The following is an 11,068-nucleotide window of genomic DNA, read 5'->3' as shown; positions in this document are numbered from 1 at the left end:
TCGAAAATTTCCGCTCTTGACTTGTTCAATGGTACGAACTGAGCGGGCGGCTTCTCAGGATTGAGACGTGGCCCCAATCGGTCTTGCACCGGAGTCCTTTGAATCCTTTCAAAAGGAGTTCGGCGAGGATGTCCCTGATCGCCAAAAGGAGTTCGGCGAGTTTGTCCCTGATCGCTGTGATCGGGCTTCCTCCTGTCTCCTCGGGATGAGCTGTCTAAAGACCGTTTGCGACGGTCTGCCTCATCGGCACGGGAGAACTGGTCCGCAATGTCCCACATCTGTTGAGCTGTTTGCGGACTGCATTCCACGAGCTTTCTGTAGAGAGCTCCGGGCAGGATTCCATTTTGGAATGCCGAAATGACAAGTAGATCATTGAGATCATCTACTTGTAGGCATTCCTTGTGGAATCTCGTCATAAAGTCGCTGATCTTTTCGTCGCGACCTTGACGTATAGAAAGCAGCTGAGCCGAAGTGATTCGGGCTTCCGCTTTCTGAAAGAACCTCCTGTGGAAAGCATCCATTAGATCTCGGTAAGATCTAATGCTGCCTTGGGGGAGGCTATCGAACCACCTTCTTGCGTTCCCGATAAGCAGCTCGGGAAACAGCTTGCACATATGGACCTCATTGAGACCCTGGTTCGCCATGTTATACTGATAGCGTCCCAAGAAATCATGAGGATCCACTAACCCGTCATAAGTCATCGACGGAGTTCGGTAGTTCTGTGGTAAGGGAGTTCGGGTGATATCGTCCGAGAACGGAGTCTTCAATGCTCCGTACATGGCGAACCCGACATCTCTTTGGTATGGAGGAGATGGAGATCTCCTGTGATTCCGGTACCGAGGAGGAACAGGAACATGTCGGGGTTGAGGATTCTTCTTCCTGGAAGACACGGCACTACTGCGGTAGTGACTTTCATGTCTGGATGAGGAAGGAGAATCCACCGTTTTCGTCTTCGGCTCTTGGCTCTTTTGCAGGAAGGCTAAGAACTCATCCTGCTTCTCAGCCAAGAACAGCTTGACAGCCTCATTCAAATCAGGCTGCTGGGAAGACTCGGTGTGTGGACCTTTTGAGCGGCTTGTTCCTTCATCGTGAAAACTGGAAGTAGATGTCTCCCGAGGTTGTTTTCCGGACCTGCGGGCTGGACTAGCTTCCTCATGGTTTTCACGAACGGTATTACGGGTAGTATGTGATCTGGTATGCATTTTTTTGGGGTGGAAAAAGGGTCAAAAATCCGCTTTATCACAAATTTGGTTCTCTGCTTCCCACAGACGGCGCCAGTGATGGTGTAGCGAATTTTTGATGGTGATGAATGCTGGAAAATACAGATCACGACACAGAGATTTACGTGGTTCGATTTACTGAGGTAAATCTACGTCCACGGGAAGAAAAGAGGGCAGAGTTGTATTGCTTGATCTGTTTTCTCCAGCTTACAATACAGACTTGCTATTTGATATTTGATCTCTAGAGAACTTAACCCCAGTCTATCTGATCTAAGTTCTATTTATACATTGAACTAAGATCGTGGCTTGCATCACCACTAATGATGGTTGTGGATGTCGTGGAGGTCATGGAGATCCTGCATGGGTCCACTACCTCTTTGTTTGGTCCGCTTATCCCGCATGAGATCCTGCATGATTTGACACCACTAAATAGATCGTGTAGTGGTCATGAGATCCTGCATGGGTCCACTATCTCCCAGTTCGGTCGAATACTGAGACCGAACTGCTGAACTATTGCCGAGCAGCTTTTGCCGATCTGAGAGTAGAGCTTGATTGGTCGGCTTTTACCGAGCTGTAGGCTGGGCCGAACTCTTTGGTAATGCCGAACTGATTGGTCGGCTTTTACCGAGCTGTAGGCTAGGGCCGAACTCTTTGGTCTTCCTTGGTCTTTGGGCTGATGGGCCGTCACTGCTATTGGGCTTGTTTAGTACGTACCCCATCAGTAAGGTATGTCGATAAAGAATTATCGATTGATTTTACCAGATTTACCGCTAGTAAAATTTGTGGGCAGTCCCCAAATTATTTGTAGTGAATTACGTTTTGGCTTCCTCTTGTATGAACACATTCTTTCACATAAAACAATATTTTCTTTGAAAACAACGCATGCTCACTTCAAACCCTCTCTAAAGACGCAATACCAAATATGTATGGATTTTTGGATTCGTTGGTAAATTGGTATGACCTCAATTAAGGTATGCCTATTGCAATATTCCATATCAAGTAAAACAATCAATTACGCAAGTTAATTAATAATAAAATATAATAGTAATATTAAAAAATAAGTTCATGATCATATGACTCATATCCATGTAATACATCACTAATATTTATTTATGTGGCATATGCATGTCCTATAAATATCGTGGTACACTTTCATAAATTTTTTGGAAGGAGTACAATTCAATATGTCGCTTAATTGATTACCTCACAAAAACTAGAAAACATGACGTGTGCGTATCAGTCAAGATTCACGGTTTATATAAAGTAGAATATATAAGACCCTACTTTAATAGAAATATAGATTAAAAAATATACCCAAGTTAATAGTAATAAAGATTCAGAAACTGAAATTTTTAAGTTGGTGTGTATAGGTATGGTATACTGTATCAAAACTGTTATACTGTATGCACTACTAAATTTTCGGTATGAAAAAATTATATAATTTTCTTATCAAAATTATAACACGCCTTGGCCGGAGTGTTATATTATAAATATATAAAAATATATAAATATATTCGATATTCACGGTTATATCGTTGTTACGGTATGTATTGATGTTAGTATATACATAGTATATCTAAATAACGGTATTTACCGTAGTCTACGGTATATAACGAAATTTCAATATGTTGCGGTATAACATGGTAAGTTCAATACACCATTATTTCGGTATTCTTTCCCCCTCCTAGAATCAATCAAGTGTCTCATTGTCTAATAATGCAGACACAATAAAGAACAACCATGTTCGTTCTCAAAAGCCAAATGTCAAATGTTCATATCCCACTAGGTTTGGGGCTGTTACACTTACACCAATGAACTTCAAATCAAATTAGAGTTCCATTTCTACAATATGTGATATGAAAATCATAGGTAATTAAATTTGTCCAGCGCAGAGTAGAAAAGAAACAGTCTTGAAAAGGAAAATAGGATGAAAGTTGTATATGTGGCATTGATGAATGTCTTAATAGGCAAGGTCAGAAATGGCGTATTGATGGAAAAGTATACAGCTAGCTTTGTACATGTGTTCATGGAGGATTTGAGAAACTCTTTGAGTACCTTCACAGTTAATTCCTTGCCTTTCCTTTCCTTTCTCAAGACAACATCTCATTCCTCATGCAAATCAACATTTTTAATAAAAATCAATCTGGTCGTGGTCGGATTGAAAGCTTGTCTTGTACTCCCTCTGTCCCTCTGTAGTAGAGGCGTTTCATTTTCATCGCCCGTTTTGGAAAAATGATAATAAATAATTAAAATAGAGAAAATGTAAAATAAGAGAAAGATTAATATAGAGAAGACTGTTAACTATATTATTTTTTTTTTCACTTTACTTTCTCTGCACTTTAACTATTTATTATAATTTTTCCAAAATGAGTGCTCAAAATGAAACGCCTCTACTACAGAGGGACGGAGGGAATAGTATGTAGTTTCTCTCATTGCATGTCTCGCGATTTTCGGGTCGATTATTAGGTAGTGAAAGCTACCCTGCTGTTCATCAAGTCTGCAAATGAAGCAATCCTAATATCCAATGATCATCACTGTAGTATATCTTTTTAAGAAGTAACAATTACTCATCATTATCCTCATCTTCAAACCCCTTATGTATGTAGTACTATTAGTCTATATTCAAATTCATTTTTATCTACCCTATTTTGGACATATCTGCGTGTGTTTGTTTGATGAGTTGAAACTTGAAAATATGTATATATGCTGAACTTAATTTTAGGAGATGAAATAGTGATCTCAATTATTTCTTAAAATAGATATATAATCTAGAAATAATGGGAAAACTAGTCAAGTAGTGGTAGCTTTTTGATGCCCATTATAGCGTTCCTTCAAATGAAGAAGTAATGATTTGAGTGAGGAAATTAAATAATAGAATTGAATGCGTTGATAATTTTCGTGTATATGTTTGATTATGGCTTGTTTATGAAGGATTCAAGAGTAACGGCTTATTAATTTGGTTGGATACCAACGGCTTTTCGAAAGTGAAACCAATTAAATAATCCTCTCATATTTCTGTTGACAGATAATTTGCTTAAGAATAGCGTTAACTCACTCCGACCGACATGCTTACAATTTCATTCTCGTACATTCATGTCACAAATATCAATGCCATATATAAATCATTAATTATTTCTACATTTAGATATTTTTATACTAGTAGCATTTTGTTCTATATATTGAGTTCTATTTATTTAATTAAATCCATGTATTAATACATTTTGTTCATTAGATTCTTTTATAGTAATTTTTTTATTTCATTAAGTTCTTATATTAATGTATTTTAATTTTAGAATTTTTTATACTTATTTTTATTTGATTCGATCATTATTTAACGTACTTCAGAACTTCTTGTGATAATTTATTTATTTATTTTGAAATAATTCAGTTGCAATATCCTCAAAATAATTATTAAAAAAATATTCCCTGTTAACAATTTATAAATTTTTCGTTTTCCAATAATTTTTAAGTTCATATTGCAATTGAATTATTTTCAAAATAAATAAAAGAAAAAATAAAAATAAATAAATTTAACCAACACAAAAACTTAATTAAATCATGAAGTCTATTAATTAAAGATCCAACCAAAGAATCTCTTAAATAAAAATGCATTAGTATAAGAATCTAATGAAACAAAAAATAGTAAAATGACATAATAAAATGAAATACATTAGTATAAGGAGTTAATGAAAACTAAATTAGAAGAAAATGAAATGTACTTACATTATTACAATGACCTCTGAATGTGTTATGTCTATATATTTATACTATATTGCATCCCATTACATCTGGTGTTGTAGTTTATCTCTATAATATGATTATAAGTATGTCAAATATATATATGTAAATTAATGAATTCCGATACTAAATTCAAAAAGATATTTAAAAAAAGGTGACAAGACTCAACAAGGTCCAAATAATTGAAGCAATTACATTATAGAATCACTAAATTAATTACAGTTAAATTACTATATCTTACACATCAATATACACTATAAACATAATTAGCTTGAAATATGATCAAAGCTCTCATATTATTTCAACAAAATGTGGTCCTCATGGAGCCCTTAAAATAATTTTTCAAATGTAATTAATTGACTCTGTTCCATTAAACTCAAGTAACGTACGTGTCAGCGCACCATGAGAGAGGGAGAGAGAGAGCTTAAGATGGAGGTAATGGTGATGATGATGGTGATGGTAAGTGGGGCATTGTTTAAATCAGTGAATGAATTGAATTGTATAGGGAGAAATTATAAAAAAAGAAAGGTGGTTAAATACAGAATTAGTTGTTGCTAATTAGAAAAGAAATAAAAATTTTAAAGATGGAGTGGGAAACGGATTGGAGGGGGACCTTGAGAGAAAGCGATGTTAGGTCTTCTTGTCTTTGACTCTATCTATCTTATTCCTAGTCTTTTTTTTTTATTTTCTTCACTCACAAGGTAATCATCATATGTGTATAAGAATTGCAACATATTTTGCTTCCACTTCACATAATCCTCCCTCTCTCCTCTCTCTAATTATACTCTTCTATTTATCTTCATTTTCACAGTCCCAATCAAGAAGAATAGGAGGGGAGGGGGAAATAAAAACAAAACACACACACACACACAAAATCATTAATCTCTCCCCCTAGCTAAATAAGTAGTAAATGAGGAAGCCTGAGCATAATGTGGTGATGGGGAAGGAGAAAGTGAGCAATGGAGGAGGAGTGAAGGCGAAGCTGAGGAAGGGGCTGTGGTCGCCGGAGGAGGATGAGAAGCTGATGAATTACATGGTGACGAATGGGCAAGGCTGTTGGAGCGACATTGCCAGAAACGCGGGGCTGCAGCGCTGTGGGAAGAGCTGCCGCCTGCGTTGGATCAACTATCTGCGCCCGGATCTTAAGCGCGGCGCCTTCTCCCCTCAGGAGGAGCATCTCATCATCCACTTGCATTCCATTCTTGGCAACAGGTAACCTATATATCTCCTCTCTATCAAAATTATTATTAATACAAAATTATTTATTTCAATTATAAGTGTCTCTAGGATACAATTACAAAAATGTAGACTAGATTATTAGATGGATTGCAAGAAAAAAAAATGTAATCTATTCATTAATTTATGTGTTAGAATGGAGAATCTCTCTTGATCAATCAACACCACTGTTACATAGATAACAGAACTCAACAAAAGCATTTTGTGTATATCTCTTCACCATAATTATTTCTTTATAGAGTAATTATTAATATATGTGTGTGTGTAATCTAAACTAATTATTTTATGATTAAAAAATTTTGAGGATGGTAATTTCGTGGATTCTTAATTAAAACCTTATTCATGTATGCAACTTGGCAGGTATTATTCAATATTAGTTTCAAGATTTGACTAGAATATATGCAATTGTGATAGAAAATATTACTATAATATAACTAAATTAACCAACCAATGGGAAAGAGACCTTATCAGACGTAAATATTTTTGAATTGTTATATCTTTGGTCTACACTTGATGATTATTCACAAAGCATAACCTCACTCGTATACAAAAGCCTTATTTATAAATACACCCATGCAGAGACTAACTTGCATTCTACGTCAAAACAAATACACCAAATTTATTTAACTAAATTAGGTTAAATTTAATTATTACTACTAGCATTACTTATTATTATTATTAACATGATAGTAATTATTAATTGTGCAACAGGTGGTCTCAAATCGCAGCACGTCTTCCTGGAAGGACGGACAACGAGATCAAGAACTTCTGGAACTCAACAATCAAAAAGAGGTTAAAGAATGCAGGCAACACCACTACCACAACCACCACCTCATCGTCTCCGAACAACAGCGACTCCTCCGACCACCATCCCCTCAAGGCCGGAGGGGCCACCGTGTTCATGCAAGAGTACGAGGTAGCCGGCGTCTGCATGGACTCGTCGTCTTCCCCGTGCTCGTCCCTGGCCACCCAATTCGGCAACCCTTTCATCCCCCTCATGGATCATCATCAGCACAACAATAACAACATATTCGACATAAACGGCGTCGTTCCAATGTTCAATTTGGGGCATGAGGTTGGTGTGGAAACCCTAGGGGGGGCTTTGGGGGACTATGGGGCAATGAAGCCCTATGTGATGGGATTGGAAAATGACCTTTCTGTCCCTGGATTGGAAGTTAACAACAACACTACTTCCAATTATGACAAGAACATTAGTGTCAACGATGCCCATTATCTTAGTAACAATAATAATAATAATAATGATCATGGAAGCATCAAAGTAGAGGAATTGGTTGGGGTTGGGAATCATTGGCAAGGAGAAACCTTCAAAATGGGAGAATTGGATTGGGAGGGTTTGTTGGCTAATGTCACCTCCTTACCTTACCTAGATTTCCATCTTGAATAATCCACCCACTTTCAAATTCATACCTTCAATTATCTACCCAAATCTCTTCTTGTTTGTTTTTTGTCGATCAATAAATCCCTTATAGGCAAAAGTGGGTAGCTAGGATTGAGACACGTCACTCTCCGGGAGATCAACGTCTTTCTGCGAAGCAAATGTGAATAGTCAAAATGGATTTGTCAGACGTTAAATAACAGAATAAAGGATATAATCTACATATATATATATATATATAGCAGTTGTCTTTTCGAATTTAATTGTATTCTTAGCATTTTGTATTGATAAATCAATAATTTGTTAGCATGTATGTGGAGCACTTGCATAGCTTCCTCAAAAGTTGTAACTAGTGTATTTTTTTTGCTTTAATTTTTTTATCTATGAAGTCTTCATTTCCTGTTAATATCTCTTTTCTTTTTACTGTTTTATCTATATTTGATCTACAGTGTTAGAATTAATTAAACTCAATCTGTTTGCGTGATGGAGATAATTATGTACGATTTAGTAAGATTTTTTTTAATTGTATGCTATTAGTTCTAGTATTATTATGGGTAAGGAGTTTGTGATTAATTTCGAACTATATTAAAATAAGAACTTGATAACTAATTAGTTCACTGAGTCATTAAGTATCAATTAACATAAAAAAACATACTTATATTAAACCAAGAACTTATATGTTTTGTGATGTTCAACTGATATTAATGAAACAACGAACTGATATGATTTTCAGTTCTCATTTTAATAGTGATATTTGGGAAATTTATAGGTATGTATATTATTCTCATGTATGTGCATTTATTTATCTCATGTTTACAACAACAATTTAATTAACCTAGCTCTACAAATGAGATCTCTCTCTATATATACTATTATGAATGAAAAACTAATTACACCAAACTCGTTTTTAGTTATCTTACTAATGCAAATAAGACACAATCTGAAGCTTAACTAAGTCGAAATTTTTTTATTGCAATATAATTAGTTATATGGTCATATTCTAAGCGTCGTCTCATTGATCTATTTCTAACAAACAAACATGATGGAGCCATATATGGTTGATTTTTGTGATTCACGAATCCTTTTTAATTGACAAGATCGTATGAATTAACACCACTCTAATTAATCTTTAATATGTCAAGTTAAACGTAAGCATCACTAACTATCTTTAGATTAGAATTTATTATCTTACAAAATCCAAGAAAGATATAGGTAGTCGGACTTAGTAGCTTGAGAAATTTTGCTAGGTGTCCTTAAAAATTTAATAAGTTTGTACGCTATGATTATTAAATACTGCATGTAAATACAAATAAAACATAATTAAAGCTTTTTACGATTCAACATTTAGAAACCCAAACCTAATGATGTTTACACACAGATGTGGGTAAAATGCATTTAGTTGGTTCCGCAATTATTGGCCTCGTGGAAAGTTATATTATATACATATTATAATAAGATCAAAATCAACAATATCTCGAGGTGAGAAATCACTATTCCAAACAGTCGAACTATAAATCTAAAAAACAAGCAAGCTCATGCGTTATAAATTTGCAATTAATTATAGCCCAACTAAAGTCATGAAATACTTGGACTTCTAAACTGAACTAAAACTTTCGAAATATTAACACCTTTTGCTGGAGATGTCGACGGAATCCAACACTGCTGCTGCCAACGCCACCGCCGCCATTCCCTCCACCATGGCGACCTCTGGACCGGTCAACACTTCATCGGCTCCCTCGATGATGCCAACTCCCGGCTTCCCAGCCGCTTCATCCACCGTCCCTTGGGTTTGGGACAACCCCTTCGGGGCGTCCACTGGTTCCACCTTTGGTGGTTCGGTTGGTTCCACTTTTAGTGGTTCCTTCGGATCCTTTAATGGATCGAGTGTTGGTGCCTTCGGGCTCAATACTAGTGTTGGATCTTTCGGGATCAACACGAATGCTGGGGCCTTCGGGTCTCATGCGGGTGCTAGTCCCTTCGGGGCTGGTACGACCATGGCGGGCTCTATGCCCAACATGAATGGTGGGGGCTCTATGCCCAACCAAGTTGTTGGCTCCTTCGGGGGCAACGGAATTGGTTCCTTCCAAGGACCAACTGCGGCACCTTTGGCACCAAGAATGATGCCACCTGCCGAGAAACCACCAAAGTTTGGAGGATCTGACTTCAAGCGGTGGTATCAAAAGATGTTGTTCTACTTGACAACATTGGGCGTCGCCAACTTCCTCACGGAGAACGAGCCGCCCGCGCCAAGCGACCAAGAGACTAGGCTCGAAGTCATGGCGGACTATGAAGCTTGGAGAAAAGGGGATTATCTATGTAAAAACTTTATTTTAAGTGCATTAGATGATAGCCTCTATAATGTATACTCCAATGTACGCTATAATTATTAAATACTGCATGTAAATACAAATAAAACATAATTAAAGCTTTTTACGATTCAACATTTAGAAACCCAAACCTAATGATGTTTACACACAGATGTGGGTAAAATGCATTTAGTTGGTTCCGCAATTATTGGCCTCGTGGAAAGTTATATTATATACATATTATAATAAGATCAAAATCAACAATATCTCGAGGTGAGAAATCACTATTCCAAACAGTCGAACTATAAATCTAAAAAACAAGCAAGCTCATGCGTTATAAATTTGCAATTAATTATAGCCCAACTAAAGTCATGAAATACTTGGACTTCTAAACTGAACTAAAACTTTCGAAATATTAACACCTTTTGCTGGAGATGTCGACGGAATCCAACACTGCTGCTGCCAACGCCACCGCCGCCATTCCCTCCACCATGGCGACCTCTGGACCGGTCAACACTTCATCGGCTCCCTCGATGATGCCAACTCCCGGCTTCCCAGCCGCTTCATCCACCGTCCCTTGGGTTTGGGACAACCCCTTCGGGGCGTCCACTGGTTCCACCTTTGGTGGTTCGGTTGGTTCCACTTTTAGTGGTTCCTTCGGATCCTTTAATGGATCGAGTGTTGGTGCCTTCGGGCTCAATACTAGTGTTGGATCTTTCGGGATCAACACGAATGCTGTGGCCTTCGGGTCTCATGCGGGTGCTAGTCCCTTCGGGGCTGGTACGACCATGGCGGGCTCTATGCCCAACATGAATGGTGGGGGCTCTATGCCCAACCAAGTTGTTGGCTCCTTCGGGGGCAACGGAATTGGTTCCTTCCAAGGACCAACTGCGGCACCTTTGGCACCAAGAATGATGCCACTTGCCGAGAAACCACCAAAGTTTGGAGGATCTGACTTCAAGCGGTGGTATCAAAAGATGTTGTTCTACTTGACAACATTGGGCGTCGCCAACTTCCTCACGGAGAACGAGCCGCCCGCGCCAAGCGACCAAGAGACTAGGCTCGAAGTCATGGCGGACTATGAAGCTTGGAGAAAAGGGGATTATCTATGTAAAAACTTTATTTTAAGTGCATTAGATGATAGCCTCTATAATGTATACTCCAATGTAACC

The 11,068-nt window shown here is 37.5% G+C and overlaps 1 protein-coding gene across 1 annotated transcript; it reads left to right on the top strand.

Annotated features, from left to right (window-relative positions):
- The first annotated feature begins 5,727 nt into the window (after positions 1-5,727).
- LOC121759707 (transcription factor MYB83-like) lies at positions 5,728-7,996 on the top strand. The gene is made up of 2 exons (XM_042155383.1): positions 5,728-6,170; positions 6,906-7,996. The coding sequence occupies exons 1-2, from the start codon at positions 5,869-5,871 to the stop codon at positions 7,597-7,599; spliced, it is 996 nt and encodes a 331-aa protein (XP_042011317.1). The 5' UTR covers positions 5,728-5,868; the 3' UTR covers positions 7,600-7,996.
- The last annotated feature ends 3,072 nt before the right edge of the window (positions 7,997-11,068 follow it).

The sequence above is a fragment of the Salvia splendens genome, chromosome 12 (assembly GCF_004379255.2).
Source record: "Salvia splendens isolate huo1 chromosome 12, SspV2, whole genome shotgun sequence".
NCBI classification, from domain to species: Eukaryota; Viridiplantae; Streptophyta; class Magnoliopsida; order Lamiales; family Lamiaceae; genus Salvia; species Salvia splendens.
Note: the sequence above shows the minus strand (reverse complement) of the source record. Positions and strands in the feature narration are given on the sequence as shown.

What these genes read in the sequence shown, in the direction of transcription:
- LOC121759707 (XM_042155383.1), top strand. Translation starts at nt 5,869, where the DNA reads ATGAGGAAGCCTGAGCATAATGTGGTGATGGGGAAGGAGAAAGTGAGC. An exon ending in CATTCCATTCTTGGCAACAG is followed by an intron (nt 6,171 to 6,905) that starts GTAACCTATATA and finishes ATTGTGCAACAG; the next exon opens with GTGGTCTCAAATCGCAGCAC.